Source organism: Coffea arabica, chromosome 7c (genome assembly GCF_036785885.1).
Source record: "Coffea arabica cultivar ET-39 chromosome 7c, Coffea Arabica ET-39 HiFi, whole genome shotgun sequence".
Lineage (NCBI taxonomy): Eukaryota > Viridiplantae > Streptophyta > Magnoliopsida > Gentianales > Rubiaceae > Coffea > Coffea arabica.
In genome coordinates, this window is record NC_092322.1 from 24,298,574 (window position 1) to 24,316,616 (window position 18,043).

General features: G+C 38.8%; 2 protein-coding genes across 2 annotated transcripts; both read right to left on the reverse strand.

Moving 5' to 3' along the window:
• Window positions 1-2,218: 2,218 nt before the first annotated feature.
• On the reverse strand, window positions 2,219-3,118 carry LOC113699780 (uncharacterized). The gene has a single exon (XM_027220124.1). The coding sequence runs from the start codon at window positions 3,116-3,118 to the stop codon at window positions 2,219-2,221; it is 900 nt and encodes a 299-aa protein (XP_027075925.1).
• Window positions 3,119-9,370: 6,252 nt separating this feature from the next.
• On the reverse strand, window positions 9,371-16,743 carry LOC140010622 (putative late blight resistance protein homolog R1A-4). The gene is made up of 5 exons (XM_072057927.1): window positions 15,155-16,743; window positions 14,805-15,097; window positions 10,498-10,583; window positions 10,184-10,365; window positions 9,371-10,073 (listed from the first exon to the last, which is right to left on the reverse strand). The coding sequence occupies exons 1-5, from the start codon at window positions 16,741-16,743 to the stop codon at window positions 9,371-9,373; spliced, it is 2,853 nt and encodes a 950-aa protein (XP_071914028.1).
• Window positions 16,744-18,043: the final 1,300 nt, after the last annotated feature.

Genomic DNA, 18,043 nt, shown 5'->3' on the forward strand with positions numbered 1-18,043 from the left:
GGGATATTTTGCAAAAATATCAAAGGTGTGTGGTGGTAAGGAAGTGGTGGGTTCAATCGGTAGTGATCGATACCCGTCGGTTCGAGCCGATTTTCTTAAATTGCGTATACTAGGGTTTCTTTTTCCTTCTAATCACTATCACTTCTAATCATATAATATTTCCTCATCCAAAAGTCACTCTTACCTACCAAATTGGATCATCACTCGGTACCGAATAGTCATACTACGAAAAACGTGAAAACCCTAATTCGCTCTAACTTAAAACGAAAAGGGAAAAACCTTTATTTTTATGTTCATTTGAACTTATTGTGGGGTGATTGGGTGGTAGGGCTATTATAAAATCATAAGTTCCAAATAAAAGAAAGTTTTAAGAGAAACATGAGGGATTTTACAATTCCAGTGATTAAAATTAGGGTTTCAATTAAAATATGAGAGATTTAAGAAAACCAGTTAGTCACAAGTAAATTAGGGTTTTTGATTAAAATCTTAGGGTTTCTAGTCTTTTAAAACAAAATAAGGTTAAATCAAACCCAAAGAAATACACTTTAGTATTTTCTTTACAATTAACCTCCTAATTTTCAGGGTATCACACCCTCAGCCAGCTGATTCTAGACTTCTGGCTCTAGAAAGCTTCTTCCTCCTTGTAAGCATTACCCAACTGTCTTTTGAGATCCTAAAGTTCGTCTTTTTTGTTAGCTAATCCAGCATTTCTAGTCTTCTCAAGATCCTGCTTAAGGCCTTCAATTTTACTCCTAGAGTTAGCTTGGACATTATTTCTCCACTTCAAGAGTTCAATTCTGCAATTCCTAATCTTTCTAGTCACTTTGAACAATTTTGATCCCTGTTCTTCCCTATTCCAGGCTTGCTCCACCACTTACTGAATCCCCTCTTTTTGGAGCCATCTCTTGTCAAAGTAAAACCTCTTTTTTTTTTCCTTTCTATCCCTGGATTGGTGTCTAATAAAAACATCAAGTGGTCAGAAGCTAGAGTCTCAATGTGGTGACACTTAGCACTCTCAAAATCTTGAAACCAATCCATACTACCCAAACTTCTATCTAGTCTTTAACGAATTTCCCCTTCATTGTCCCAGTGATTGCTCCATGTCCAAGGGTGGCCTTCAAAACCAATATCAATTAGTCTGTTCGGCTCAATGAAATGTCTAAAGTCCCTAAAACTTCATTCCTCCCTAAACACGCCCCCCCACTTTTCTTCATTGGATAAAATGTCATTAAAATCTCCAGTGATCAGGTATCTAGATCCCCACAACCTACTTCTATCAGTTAGCACCCTCCATTGTTCCTTCCTGATCCTTTGATCACAACTAGCATACACTCCAATGAACCACCATGCCACCTGAGATTCATTACCTTCAATCTTAGCTTCTATAGTAAAAGCAATAGTGGCCACCTCTACAATTTGTGTATCCTTAGTCCAAAGTAAGGCCATCCCTCCTGCTCTATTCATAGCTTCCACAGTCAAATTGTTGTCTAGCCTTAACCTTCTAGTTATTCTATCTATGGCAGTTATCCTATTCTTAGTCTCACTTAGGAAAAAGATATTTGGAGAGGAGAGGTTATTAACCTCCCTCAGCTAGGGAACTGTCAAGGGACTCCCCACCCCTTGGCAGTTCCACACACTACTCTCATTTATACCTGGAGGTCCCATTTAGGAAGGACCTCTCCTCCTTTTCCTTAGACCCCTCAAAATACAGCTCCTCCAATTGTTTGGTTTTTTTCCTCTGAAATATATCCTGATGTGCTTCCTCCATCACTTCATCTCTAGGCAGGATCTTCCTCTTCCCCACGTTCACCTGAGTATTTTCATTACCTTGTATCACCTGCAAAGGTCTTCTGGTTCTAGCTGGAGTCTTTAATTTTCTAAAAGTTCCCCTGGTCTGTCTGTCAATTAACCCTACCATCTTATTTTCGCCTAGGGTTTCCTGGTGATACACTACGAGCTCTGATTCTTTCTCTAAGACCCTTGACTCCGGGATTTGGTTGTGCACTACTTCAACTACATCCTCCTCCATCTCTTCCTCTACATGAGAAAGCTGGAGGTCTTCCCTTTCTTGATTAATATGAGATAGCTCTAAGTCCTCCTTGTCACCTATCACCTGACCCTCCTTCCTATTATGAGAGACTGCCTTAAGAGACTCCTCTTGAGTAGAAGGTCCCACAGCCCCCTCCATTCTATTTTCCTCCCCTGCTCTTTCACATTCCTAGTTACTACATCCCCCACTGCCAGTGGCCTTGAGAACATCCAACAGACTCTGACTGCCATGCATTTTATTTTTCTCCTGTTCGATCAACTCCCCATTCCTAAAGGACCAGTAACGTCTATCACTATGCTCAGAGACTCTAACATTTTTATTCTGAGGGGAGACCCTAATATTTCCCGCTCTCATCCAGGGACCGTACTGATTCTCATCAGTACTCCCTCCTAGCAATCTCCTTTCTTTGCAAGACCTTTCACTATGTCCCACAATTTCGCAATTATAACAGAAATCTGGACACCTTTCATATTTGAAAGCTATCCATTTGCCAGTTCCTGCTATTCTGACCACAGTACCTCTTAGAAGAGGTTTAGATAGATCTACCATGACTAAGACCTTCAGATGCCTACCCTCTTTGCCTCCCATCTGAAGGATTACGACATCTCTAACTTCCTTAAACACTTCCCCTATCTTTCTTCCAATCTCCCTAGATAGCCAATGAACTGGAAGATTCCAGAGCTGTACCCAAAGAGATGCTGTCACAAAGGCTTTATAGTAATCTTCTATGCCTTCAACCCATCTTTTGAGAACAAGCATCTGGTTTTCTATTACCCAAGGCCCTCCCTCCACTGTTCTATCTTTATCTTCTGAGTTTTGTATGTTAAACTGAAACACATTTGGTCCCAGTTCCACCACTGACAAATTCTTGGGATACCCCCAGGCCACAGCCACAAAGTTTTTAATACCAGTGAAATTGATAACTTTTTCTCCTAAAACTCTCCCAATGATACTGTTTTCACAAGCTCTCACGCCAGTTTGAAAGTCTTCCCCCTCCTGCGTGAGTCCTACCAGCTCATTCCCTTCAAGGGAAAACTTCTGTAATATATCTAACAGCTCACCCTCCATGGAAAGGCTCAGCAAATTTAAGAAGGTATAACTACTCTACCCACAGGAGATAAAGACCAGGACCAAGCAGTAAAAAAAGGAATAGAGAACTAAAAAAGGACAGAAGGAAACACTAAGAAGAGGATCGAAACAGAAAAAATGCCTGCTGATAGTTACTGAGTACCACAGGTAGATTATCGTTGCTCACTTATACTCTTAAAAAGACAAAGAAAACAGAGCACTGACTCTCATTGTCCAGGCGGTAGCTTATCATAGTTGAAGATTGTGACGCTTGATCTCCCTTTCTTCATGCACTAACTAGCTTAAACGAAGTGTAGCTGCCATTAGCCTTGAATCTAAAATCCTCTCGTTCAATTACTAATGGTATATCATGATCTGGGAGTGCGGGAGAAAGAAGGTTTTGAAAAAGTTTGAAAAAAGCTAGCTTCCCACCAAAGAGGTGAGTGAGCTCTTATCCCAAGAGAGACCACAGCTACTTTAGAGTGAGAAAACCTCTACATTAGAGAGAGGATTTGCAACAACTATCATACTAGCAATGAATATGTCAATGAATTAGAAGAGTTTCTGTCCGTGTATAGGCTGGGAAAAATTTATTTACAACTGCCAACAGTTTCTAGCAACTATTCAAATCAAAAACCTTTTTTCTTTAAACAAAAAACAGCCAGAAGAATGCACAAGATTTGAGTTCAGAACCTAGAAAGGTATACATAATTCTGCATGGACAAACAGAGCCATTCAAGTTTTGAAAATAAGGTCATAATTCCAAGTTAAATCATATTGAATTTGACCAGAAAATGCAAAAACACGATAAAATTCCATGTTTTAATCTGTAAAGCCTTCAATTATGGTATTATGTGTGACGCCCCTACTTTTCCCAAGGGCGAACCCAAGGGTATCTGCAGAACGCCTGCCCAACTCTCGCCAGGACTCGGTACAAATTCAATTCAAACTTAAAGTCTAATACTAATAATGAAAATCGGAATAAAAGTACGAAGTCATTTCCATACGTAAATATTCAATTTTACATCACAATTTCAAACTTACAATTATTTTTCCCAAAATATACAACTTCCAAAAGTTGTCTAAACAAATACATTCAAAATTCTAATCAAATGAGCCAATAAGTAAGCTTTTTCATAATTTCTCCCATTTCAGCTCCTGTTAAAGGAAACAAATCTAACGGGTGAACGGATGCTCGTGAGGCCAAGAAAACATGAAAGACACGTAGTTCAATAGCAATACTACTTACACAATAATGAAAGCTATACATTCAAGTAATTCATAATTTATAATAAACACACTTGAATAGGATGAAAGAGCTCTCGGGAGCTAATTTTCAATTGCTTTGCCCAAGGTTAATTTAATACCTTCTCGTAACGACACCCCGTCACCCAGGTAGATAATCAAATTCGTAGCACTTCACTTATTCCATTTATGTTTTTGAAATGACTCGAGAGGTACCTCTCACCCAAATCGGTGTGGTACTTACTATTGTTCAGTTTATAGATCTGAGACGATTCGAGAGGTACCTCCTACCCAATTGGTGTGATACTTACTATCGTTCAGAGGTCAATGAGACATTGCTCTAATCGATTTCGAATGCTTTAGGGTTCTGAGACGATTCGAGAGGTACCTCCCACCCAATTGGTGTGGTAGTTATTATCGTTCAGAGGTCGATGAGACATCGCTCCAATCGACTTATGCAGCCATAGCATAATTAATCATTTCATGTCATTCAAGCATTTGATACATTCAAGCAGTCATTTCATTTCCATCAAGTCATGTAATTCAAGCACGAGTCATTTATTTCAAATGAGAACGAGTGCGATAAAGTACACACTCGGCTCTATTTTTAAATCTCAAGTCATTGATAACAAGTAAGCACGTATCAAGTTCTCAGGATTTCAACTATTCATGCACGTAATATCCATGTACAATTACCAATCATATTCATTCAAGTAATAAGTATCACGTAGTTACACGAGAAAGAGGACGAGGGAGATAAAGTACACCCTCACCTCCGCAAGTTTACGTATCATGTATAACATTCGTATAATTAATATCTCAATCACATAAGCATTTAACATGCACTTGACACTCACCAAGTCAACCAAGGAGAAACGTTACTTGAAGTTCAAGTGTCCACCGTAGGATCCTCTTGAAGGTCCTCGTGCGAGCCTGAGTAATTAATAGTGAATAATCACTTATAAACCCCAATTATCAAGAAAGATTGTACGCTTGTACATTTCTAGAAAATTTTCCTAAAATGAGCCTAAATTACTCGCGAACTAAGGTTCAAAAGTGGGGTTTTAAAATACAAGAGAAATCAAGTTTTCATCTTTGAAATTAAGTATAAAACGTTCAAGTAATATCGAAGGAATAAGGAGAATTTGAAAAACTCTATTTCCTTAAGATTCGGAAATTTCAGTTTTGATACGAGATCATTTGAAAGAATCGTATCTCACTCTTTACAAGTCCAAAATTAGAAAACTTGGTACCGTTGGAAAACTCTTAGAAAGTACTAAAAATTCCTAGAAGACACCTTTCCAGGATTCCAAATGAAAGGTATCAAAAATTTAGCTCAAAATTGCTGTTTTGGGGCAATGAAAACAGGTTTAGGTTGGTTTTTGGCCAACTTTGAAAATTCGGCAAAATTCACTTGATTCGAACTAACCCCTGAAATTTGGAACTCTATTAGAGTTGCTATCCAAGTTTACAACAAAATAAGTAGAATGAGAAACGGAGTTTTGAGCACTAAGATATGGCAACTCAAAGTTACCAAAATTCTCTTGTGAAACAAGAGTTTTCCAAACTCGAGTCATGAACTTGGGTAATTTAGTCGAGCAGTGAAATGGACTCAGATTGGTACCCAATTTAGCAATATAATACTCCTATATAAAGGGTATCCCTCTATCAAATTTCATGGAAAAATACTTTCGGGAAGGTAGTCAACCAAACAACCAAAGTTTCGAAAAATCCTAAGGCAAAACTGCCTTGAGCTTTTTGTTTTCCATTCCGAAAAGCCTAAGGAACATTCATGGTACATTTGATAAGTGTTTTAACTCCAAGAAATTCAATCGGCAAGTCCACACCAAGTCTAGCATCAATTCTGCCCAAAATTTAGGGTTTTCAAGAACAGGGCAGGATTCGTATTTTGTTCACAAATCACTCAATTCAACTCAGAATTGAGCATGGTTTGTGACGTTGAAAAATAAATTCATAAAACTATAATTTCACAGAAGAAATCGTTTTGAAATTCAGCACACAACTAGCTCAAATTCGAGCCTCAAGTTGCAGCTTCTGAACTTCGTTCCAGGGAAACAGAGAAACAGGACAGTCATCTTTAAACAGTTGGTACGGAATACTCGGGCGGAATTAGAGGTTGTATTTTATACCGATGGAAAGCTGGGAATGTCTAGTTTCAAATGCCACTGACGGCACTTGATATTGATGTCGGAGCACAGAGTTATGGACAAAACAAAGAGGCTGTCTGAGCATTACCGGGAAATTTTTCCAGGTTTGCTAGCTTTGCGAGATTAATCCATTTGACCAACCAAACCTCAATATTTTTTTATGAAACTTTATACACCATCTATACAATATATAAACATCATATACAAGCCATTAAAACCTCAAAATTCTGCAAAAAGAGGCACGATCATAACAGGGGCAGAATTGAAAACTTTACATCCATGCACTGCTTGAAGTTTATACTAGCTATGCACTATTAATCTACCAATTTGAGCACTAAACCAACATTAAATCCATCATCAAGCATCACATCAGACATCAATCCAAGAGTGGGAGTTCATAGAGCCCACCCAACAATTTTTCCAACATAACAAGCTACCCATGAGAATCCAAGAGCTCATGAGTGTAATCTAACTTCCATAAATCAAGATTTGAAGGTTCAATCGTTTGTTACCTCTTTAGATGATAAAACCAGAAATTTTGGTCACCAAAACTCCAAGAAAAGCCGTGAGATGATGCCCTTCTTCTAGCTTAAGTTGCTCTCCAAGTGAAGTGGAAGTTGTGTGATGATTTGATGAAGGAATGAAGCAAGAAGTTTGGAGAGCTTTGGGTTGTTTTTCTTCTCTTGGTGCATGGCTGGAACAAGGAAGAAGAAGAGTGGCATTGCTGATGAAGAAGCTTCCTTGTGAAGCTTATAAATTTGTGGACAAGAATTACTCCAAAAGTCAACTCTTTTTTCTCGCGCGCGCGCGTGCGTTTCGTGCTCGATTCTTCTCGAGTTTGTTTCACTAGTGCACTAAACCTCTAATGCACTTGTATTCATACTATTATTATTCACTCTTAATAGTCTAAAAGTAATGGTCTTAAGTCCCTCAATTAATCGCGCGCGTAAAAACGCGTACTTCCGATTTAAACGCAATAAAATGAAATTTCTAAGAAATTCTTATAACGATAGTATAACTAACTAACATTTGAACACTTAAACATAAAATACCTATTTTAAGACTATGGTACAAGTCTCCAAATTTTCAGGCTTATTGTATCATCGATTCAATTATTATTTCCAACCGCGCATTCACTATTCACACTTAACGAACTTCCAAAAATTAAATTTTGAAACAAGTCACTTTAAAAATATAACTAAGCTATAGATCCATGTAATTAGGTCTAAAAAGATTAGAAAATAATATTCGGGGCAATTGGTCAAATAAATAATTAAATGAGCTAGAATTAGGAGTTTAAAATAAGAAAATTTGTGAGTTCTCACACAAGTCTAGTATTAATTTTTCAAGTCTCCAATTTGTCATGCGGTACAACTTTTGAGGAATTATCGACGTACGCATAATAAAAATTTATTTAAATCAATCACATCTAAGCTCTCAATTAACTTGTCTTAACCTGCTAGTAATCATTCCTAATCCTCCAAGATTGTTGCACTGTCGAATCAAATATTATCTCGAAAAATATATATATTCACTTATTCCTCGATAATCGAGTCACAAAAAAAATTAATTTGCTAACAGGATGTTTTAATAGTGTAATGAGGCATGGTTCCATAAAATTGAATTTAAAATGGTTAAAATAAATTTATTTGGAGAAAACGGGTGAATAGACAATTTATTAAGCCATTAAAATAAGCGAAATTTTGGGTCTTCACATCCTTCCCTCCTTAAAAGAATTTTGTTCTCGAAATTCATACCTTGATTTATGAATAACTCCAAATACATCTTTTTTTTTCTCCTCTTTAACTTCTCAAATTGCTTCTTCGACTCCATAATATCTCTATAAAACCTTTGTTAGAGCGACTTGTTTGCGTTTTTAACCTCTTCACTTTTCGATCAAAATCTTTACTGGTCCTTTATTACTTGACCAATTTTCATCTCTTTTACTTCTCCCATTCAAAACTCACACTTATGGAACTTAACTATTCTCAAGTGCCATTCATGATCTTATTACAGGTCTTGAGATATGGAACAACAGGTTACATATACATATAAACCGTAAAATCAATTAGATTTTCATATGCCAAAAAGATTGTCATGGTTACACTAAGTTATAATAAGTTCATCAAATCATTTCAAAAGAAAAGGGGAATCAACAAAATCAAAACGTGTTAAGTCATAATATACATCAGAAAAATGTCATCCCTTATACAAAAGATTACAACCTCTAAAAGTGCCAGTCTATGCTAGGGTAAACCTACAATCCTTATTTGTCGAGTGGAGTTAGATTTACCCCTACTCATAGAGTTTCTACTACTTGGGTCCCTCTTACAATCATTAGCATTAATCACTCACTCTGGCACTCGACTGATTTTGCCATGGATTTATTGGGTTGTTGAGAATTTCCTTTTCCCTTAGAAGCTTTAGGGCAATTCGAAAACTTATGCTCGGTACTGCCGCAGCTCAGACATTTTTCTTGTTTTCTCCAGCACTCGGCCTCAGTGTGGTTAATCTGACCACAGTATCCACAAGTTACATGAGGAGTCACGGCTTGATCAATTTGAGATTTTCCTTTTTGTTGACCTCGTCTACTTCTATTTCCTTTTGGCGGGACTTTGCTTGATGGAGTTTCCCCGAGTTTTTCATGCATCTTCACTCCTCCAACCCTTTTTCCCATATTAAGGGGTTGGGTAGATTTCTCATACGGTTTAGGGATATCACTTGGGTTACCCCTCTTTCTAGCATGAAATGCCTTAGATTGAGATTTAGCATTTTCTACCCTCTGTGTCTTATCCAAGGCATCCGTAAAAGTGGTAATCTGGGCTGCTGCGAGGGATTCTTAGATTTCTACATTTAACCCCTGAATAAACCTCCTTATCCTTTTACGTTCAGTGAGTACAAGCTCAGGGGCAAAGCAATGCATTTCCCCTTCTTGCATTTCCCATATTTCCCCCATGAAGGACTTCTTTAATAATTTAAGCACTTCAAGATTGGGCAACTTTTCAATTGTTGAAATTTCACTCCACGACCATTTATTGTGTGAGAGAGTGAACTTTTTCAAATTCAACGGGAATTCAAACTTGCAGTGGTAAAAGCAATGCAGTTGAAGTGATTCTATTTGACTCAAACTGTCCAGCTTGAGAATCCCATTCCGATCTTCATCATATGGACGAGCATATGAATGATAATATCCATGCACACATTTTAGCTTGCGAATGTGTGGTAACTTTTTCAGTATCTTCTGCAATCGTCCATGAGAGCAGTCAATTGCAAGGCTAAGAGTGCCTAAATGATCTAGATCCGGGGAGTTTTCAACATCACCAGTGGGTAACATAAAACCACTCGACGGGAATGTTTTATTCCTTTGCTGTCTCAGTGTCGAACCACCAGGCTGTGGAGACTCTGTTCTCCTTAGATGTCTTAGTGCCTTAATGTTCCAGATAGTATTAGGCAACCAAGCAACGTCATTGCATCCTACCAGAAATGTATGTAACCTTGAGAGGTTGTCTATTGCGGATGGAATGGATGTCGGATACCGCAAGCTAATTGCCAAGTATCTTAGGTGAACAAGCAATAATAATTCCTTGGAAAATTGCCAGAAATTCACATATCCCTAAAATCTAAAACTCTAAGAGGTTTTGATTTTAGAAACCAAAAGGGGCCATCATGTAGCTCTTCTGAACTTGTAGAAGCATAACCAAAGTAGAGCAAACAACGTAGTCTGGGAAAAAATGGCCTCGACATCTCAAGCTCCTTTTCGCTCAACAAGTACATACATAGTCGGTGGGGGCAGGGTCCAGTAGAAGTAGAAAGGTCATCACCCCAATTTGAGATCTGTAAAAGGTCATTACTTCCATATGAAATCTGTAGAAAACTTTCTTTTTTGCCCTTTGCCACAACAAACTCATGTACCAAATCGTGAAGTCAGCAAATTTGGGCACCAGCTAGAGTTCTTTGTTTGGTTACCATTACTAAACTTCTTCCAATCAAATCTTTCAAGTAGTCTTCTGCAACGTCCTCTAATATCTTCCCTTCTATCTTTTGGACAAACCCTTCATAGATCCAAAGCCATGACAACATTTGGACAGGAATGTCTTGGTCTTCCCGAAATGCACTTAAGTAAAGAAGGCATGGCTTCAAATATTTGGGTAAATGAATATAGCTCAGCTCCAATGGTTCTGATACGGTCCTCGATCAACTCGTTTCGAGACACGTAGCATGCTTGCCCAAGGATCTAGCGAGGTTGTCCAATGCTTGGATTGCAGGACTTAAAACCAAAACGGACGACACGAATTGGTTGAAGGGTAGTAGAACAACGACTCCAACAGAGGTGATTACTCTAATGGATAGGTCAGTAGAACAATCAAGGACCTTCACGAGATTGCTCAAGAACCCTTGCCAAAAGCAAGTAAAGGATCGAATGCTCTAAATAATTGAAGAGAAACAAATCAGAATTTTATTACGAAAATTGTGTACCCGTTAACCGTACAAAGTGAGCCTTTATATAGGCTAAGGGGCTAATGAAACCCTAAAAAACTAGATAAGGAAGGTCGGCCACTCCTTGGACAAGGTGGGCCGGCCCATGACTCAAACCTAACACTAAGGCCTAGGGCCTAGTCGACCAACCCTTCATGGGCTCTCTTCGTGGGCTTGGATCATCATGTAGACAACTTGATTATCACTTTTCAAGCCTTCAATATCTCGATGGACTCCTTGTTGGTCTTGAATATTTCGCACAAGAGCTTGAAGGGACTCTTTGAAGCGCTTGGTCTGTGCACGTGTGACTGGGCCCAATAGAACTCGAACTGGATCATTACTTGGGCTAAGGTCCGTGCACACATCAATCCTCTCCACTTGAGAAGGATTTGTCCTCAAATCTGGATGGAAATGGATGATACTACAAGGGTTGGTAGTATGAACCCCAAATCTAATGTCACCACATATTGGCCCTCTTAGATTGAATGATACTTGCATACGTCATGATTACTATGATTCGGTGCTCATGTCTCTTGGCTAGTTTGAAAATGCTCACAACCAGCCAAGAAAAACTCATGGCCTTACTCCAATGGCTCCTCTTGTTCGTATCATTCCTCTCCTCTTGAAAGCAATTTGCCCACAAATTGAAGCACGAATGGTGACAAGACGAGTTGCATGCCTTTGACTCAATCTTGTTATGATGGCTATGGATGTCATCCAATGCAAAACCCACGTGCTAAGTTGGAAAATAACCCTTGTCGAACCTTGAATCTCACAAACCATCTTCAATGTATGCTCAACTTGATTGTTTGTGGTCATGAGGTAAGGGTCCTCAAAGTGGTGTGAAGTGTATCCCATGAAATCGAACTCCGGTCCGAACACACTTGCAAGGCCCCAAGGCGGATTTGGTGATGTTGGAGTTTCATGTGGACTAAGAGCAAGACGAAAATCATAATGGTCATTGAGGTACTTGTTCTTTAAACGAACCCTTGGTACACAACCATCCCCAAAATGTGGAGTATTCCCTTCAAGATGAGCTCGAATTAACTCCCCTTTGGTGTGGACTGATTGGAGTTGACATTGTTCTATGAATGGATACCAACGGGGTTTAACTCTTGTAGTACCAACTCCATAGAGGCTTGCAAGGTCTACAATTGATTTTGGAATGGAACATACCAAGATCAGCTCAACGTGCCTTTGCTTGTTCTGTATAAAAGAAGAAACACTAAACAAAGCAAAGGTAAGTTCGTTAGGAAAATAATAGGCCTTCACCGGGTTGCTCAAGATCAGCCCACTTTCTCTCTTTTCTTCCTTTTTACCACCCATCTCATCAGATTTTTCGATCTCTTTTTCTAGTTCAACAGCTGACCCTTTCATCTCATTACTTTCAACTCCCTCGGGTTTTACCTCGTCAGGCACAATTCCCTCATCTAGCTTTTTCTCCATTTTATAACGCTCAAGCTCACTTTTCATGTATGCTAGATCAATACAAAGCTGGTCATAAGTAAGTGATACAAGTACAAAACAACAACTATTAAATAAAAAGGAATACTTATTAGTATGTCCATCATATTTAACTTCTATCCTCGACAACCATGCTTTGCCCAACAACACATGTGTCACTTGAATTGGGACTACATCACACAACACCTCATCCACATATTTGCCGATTTGAATAGGTACAAGTGTGTGCTTAGTAATCCAAACAACACCATGAGTACTCATCAACTTGTACGGTTGAAGATGATCAATGGTTAAAAGATTTAATTTCTCAACCATGATAGCACTTGCAAGGTTGATTTCACAACTCTCATCAATGGCCAAGCTACATATTTTATCTTTGACACTGCAATGAGTATAAAACCAACCAAGCAACTGAGATTTGACGAGATCCAATTGCTCATATACACCACGTAATGCCACTTCTTTGACTCCTTTAGGATCAGGAAGACAATGTTGTGGATTAACGTTTATGCGTCTTGTACTCGCCATGACGTATGAGGGAACCTGCAAAAAGTTAGCAACGAAACCGAAGATATTGCCTTTCATGCTCCCTTACGTGTATCCACTCACACTCGTGTATGTGGATGTCACTCTAATGCTCTCACGACACTTCTCAAGTCACAGATTGTTCCCCATGAAGAAATGGAATTCCTCAATGAGTTTTCAATCAACTTCTCTCCAAGTACTCCAGGATTGCAACGTTTAAGTGGCTGGAATTTCAAGGGAAGTCTTGGACAGATTTGATGGATGCGCTAGTGTGAATGGAATCTCAATGAAAATTATCTTCCTAAAATGTAGAAGTGTGTTCCTAAAATGTAGGAGAGAATGTAGGCGAGTGTTCCTAAAATGTAGGAGAGAATGTAGGAGAGTGTCCAAGTGAGAAAAGAGTCATCCAAGTGCTTTACTTAGTCTCCTAATTGACTTCGAAAAATTTAGTAAACAACTTGGATAAAGCAAGCAATACTTGGATAGATTTGAAACAAAGAAACCCTAGCGCAAATGAAACCCTAGCTGCCGCCCTACTTGTTTTCTTGTTGCTCAAGTAATGACTAACGACCAAGACAGATTTGGGAACACAATCTTACGGCAAATTTTGGATAGAAATTATCGACAAACTAGACACAAACACGAAAGGGATAACACACCAACAGATTTCGTGCTCAAATGAACAGTAACGTGAACAGTGTCATTTTTCATTTTTTTTTCTTCATTTTTTTAACAAGGCAGTGGACAAACACAAAAATCCTACGACACAACTACAAAAACAAGGATACACAAGGATATAACGAAAGATACCTCCACCTAAGCTCTGAAGCCAACTGATACTGTTCTCGATCAACTCGTTTCAAGACACGTAGCATGCTTGCCCAATGATCTAGCGAGGTTGTCCAATGCTTGGATTACGGGACCTAAAACCAAAACGGACGGCACGAATTGGTTGAAGGGTAGTAGAACGACGACTCTAACAGAGGTGATTACTCTAATGGATAGATCAGTAGAACAATCAAGGACCTTCGCGAGATTGCTCAAGAACCCTTGCCAAAAGCAAGTAAAGGATCGAATGCTCTCAATAATTGAAGAGAAACAAATCAGAATTTTATTACGAAAATTGTGTACCCGTTAACCGTACAAAGTGAGCCTTTATATAGGCTAAGGGGCTAATGAAACCCTAAAAAACTAGATAAGGAAGGTCGGCCACTCCTTGGACAAGGTGGGCCGGCCCATGACTCAAATAAACTATTCTAATCCAACTCTAACAATTGAACCTAACACTAAGGCCTAGGGCCTAGTCGACCAACCCTTCATGGGCTCTCTTCGTGGGCTTGGATCATCATGTAGACAACTTGATTATCACCTTCCAAGCCTTCAATATCCCGATGGACTCCTTGTTGGTCTTGAACATTTCGCACAAGAGCTTGAAGGGACTCTTTGAAGCGCTTGGTCCGTGCACGTGTGACTGGGCCCAATAGAACTCGAATTGGATCATTACTTGGGCTAAGGTCCGTGCACACATCAATCCTCTCCACTTGAGAAGGATTTGTCCTCAAATCTGGATGGAAATGGATGATACTACAAGGGTTGGTAGTATGAACCCCAAATCTAATGTCACCACATATTGGCCCTCTTAGATTGAATGATACTTGCATACGTCATGATTACTATGATTCGGTGCTCATGTCTCTTGGCTAGTTTGAAAATGCTCACAACCAGCCAAGAAAAACTCATGGCCTTACTCCAATGGCTCCTCTTGTTCGTATCAGGTTCAGTGCTATTAGAAGTGTTGGAACTGAGACTGTCTGCAAATTCTTGCCAGCAATCTGGCTCAATTCTCAAAAGAATTCCAGCAAAAATGACAACTGTGTGAGGTAGCCCATTGCACTTATTTGCAACTTGCATTAAAACTTTGATTAGTGCTGGAGGACAATCTTCTTTGCCAAATATCTTCCTCTGAATCAATTCAAGAGACTCTTTATCACTAAGATGGCAGAGATGGTGAGGCTTGCTATCAAGTTTAAATTGCAAAGACAAATTCTCAATCCTACTGGTGAACAGAATCCTGCTTCCATTTGCATCATTTGGCAATGATCTTTCCAACAAATTCCATGCCCCAATGTCTCACACATCATCCAAAATGATAAGATACCTATTTCTCTTCAAACCCTGGAAGAGCATCACAACTAAATCACCCTCATTCATCTCAAGATATTGATCATGACTTCCCTTACCAATACTGGACAAAATCTGCACTAACATATTGTGCTTACTGTATACTTGAGAAATAGTAGACCAAGCACGAATATGGGAGTGGCCTAAAATTGAAGGGTGATGGTAAATTGTGTTGGCTAATGTTGTCTTACCAAGTCCAGCCATACCCACAATTGACACAATATCTAGCTGTTTTGAACCCCTAGTAAGTCTATCTGCAATTGTCTTTACCTCTTCATCAAGACCCACCAGAACTTCATTCAGTGTTGGGGTACTGAGTTGTGATTTGAAGTGAATGTAGTTGTTGGCAACTCTCTGAGCTTTATCGTCATTCCTGATGCTGTCAGAGACTTTAAGGGCCTCAGTCTTCATATGCTTGATATCTCCAGCAGCAGTATTCAAACATTCAAGTCTATCCCCAAGCACAATAGAGTCGATGACTAACTCTGCCTTGTATGCCACTTCCATAATACGATCCCAAAGAGCTTGGAATTTTCCATTTTGGTTGCGCTGCTTCATAGTTTTCCCTAGAAGAGATCTTAAGAATACAAGATCTTCTTGGATTCTTTGGATTTGATCCTTTGGAAAAGCAATTGAACCGGCCTCAAAAGTTGCTATTTCCTGGAGATTCTCTAAGAAGAAATCAATAGAGGCCAGCTCGTTAGTCATAGGGAATCTAAGTGATGATGATGTTGGCGGATGCGTTTGTGCAACTTCTTGCATCACAAATTGGAGCTCTTTCACCAAACGAGAAATAGCAAGATCTGTTCCCTTTGCCAAGCCATGTTTTATTTCATTCACTGAAATGGAGCAAATTACGATTCCTAAATCAATGATCACAACTCCAATATGATCCTTCATTTTGTCAGGTAGCGCATTGAAATTCTCTTGCTTCACATGGAGAAGGATACTGATTGACTTTGCTCCCTCATGGAGATTCAGAATATGATCCTGCACAGGGACCATAGAAGTGACATGACAATCTAGTATCTGCCTAAGAGTACCAAGGAGAGAGTCAACAAATTCCTCCGCTATATACTTGTTCTTCTCCAGAGCAAAAGTGAGTGGTGACCTTGATAGTTCTTGTGAAGCTTTCAGCAAATCTTTCATGACGTGTACAGAAGTTGCATGAAATTGGGGATCAACAAGCTCAATTTTGCGATGCAGTTGAGAAATTTGAAACTGGATGTCACGGGGCACCCTTTGGTCAAAATAAGACAAATATACTTTTCTCAGCCATTTAGCATTTATGATCATGAATGTATAGTGAGCCAAGAGATATATCAGCATTGTAGCAAGGTCAAGTATATTTTTTGACAACTTCGGCTTCTGTAGAAGGTCTTCGGTTAGGTCAATCATATCTTGATCAAGTCTTGCTCTCAACTTAAGGCAATTCATGAGGCCTTTGACGATGAAATAAATTTGGTTGTCCCCAACATCTGGCAATGGCAATTCCAATGGGTGCGGTTTTAAAAATCTCTCGCACAATTTCTCAATATCCATATCGAAGAACCTCTCAGTATCCATATAGAAGAACCTCTTATTTTTCTGGAATTGGATGAGCTTTGACATTAACTGACGGAATTCCATAAGTTATCCCCTGAAATGATTAATAACCTCGTTCCAAACTCCTGAATAACCTGCAAGAAAAGCAGAGGAGAATTTTTAAAGAAATTCACATGAACTTTTGTCTTGGTTTTTTTTTTTTTTTTAATAACCGATTTTGGTCAGCTTAATCTAAATGATTGCGAAAGAATCAGCTAACAGGTTGGAAAATAAGTAACAGCCAGAATCCTCATGTTCTATTTTTCATTATAAAGCAAAAATCCTTTCAGCCTTTTTCCCCCATTCTTTCTTTCACTTCAGACACAGCGTTTTTTCCCCCTTCAAGTATAAGATAAGTATAATAATTTGTCAAATGATAATAGCACAAGCCGTGAATGATTGTCAACACATGAATAAATGCAGCAGCTTGAAAAAAGAAACGTTTTAGCTTAAGTATTGAATGTTAGTTAATTATTTAAGACAAAAGAAGTTTTTCTTATGCTCTTTTTTCCCCTATTGAATTTACTTTACCCCTTCTTGACAAGCAATCTTTTATGGAATTTAATAGTTGAGACTGACTGTAGAAGCTGCGGCCAACAGCTGAAGCTGAGCTTCGCCCTGCCTTCCTACCAGCTGCCACCTGAGTACAAATTCCAGCAAATTTATTATATTAAATCAGACTTTTAAGGAACTAATCAAATTTTCAGCGTCTGTGCCAGATATCTAAAAATGCTTCAGAGAGAGATAACTGCTCCAACCAATTCTCCATTTTCTTACCAAAGGATACTGCCAAATAGCATGCCCGGAGAGTTGTCTGCCAAACTTTTCGCTTTGCTTGACTTAGATGGATTTTTGGGTCAGAACAATTTCGAGTTTTCACAAGAGAGCTTGGTGAAATGTTAACAGCACCAAACCGAGATGCATCCACAATGTTATTTTCTCGTAGGCCAAACCGAGATGTGATAGGTTGTCTATAACGAGCTATTTCTCCTTCTCTCTACTGTTTTCTATTTTCCTTCATCTGTTGTAATACTTTTATGTGCCGCCCAATTTTTCTTTGTAAGTTTTGAGTTGTCTTACAAAAATGCATACAGGTATTGGCAACCATGCAGAAATCCAACAATTGAAACTCCTTTAGATTTTACTAAAATACATGCAATGGACGACCACTCTTGATTTTCTTTTATGCATATACACATATTCCTGTATCCTGCAAGTCTTATTGCTTGATCATTTAAGAATTTTTTATGATTGAGTATAAAATTTTCCGATACTTAAGTCC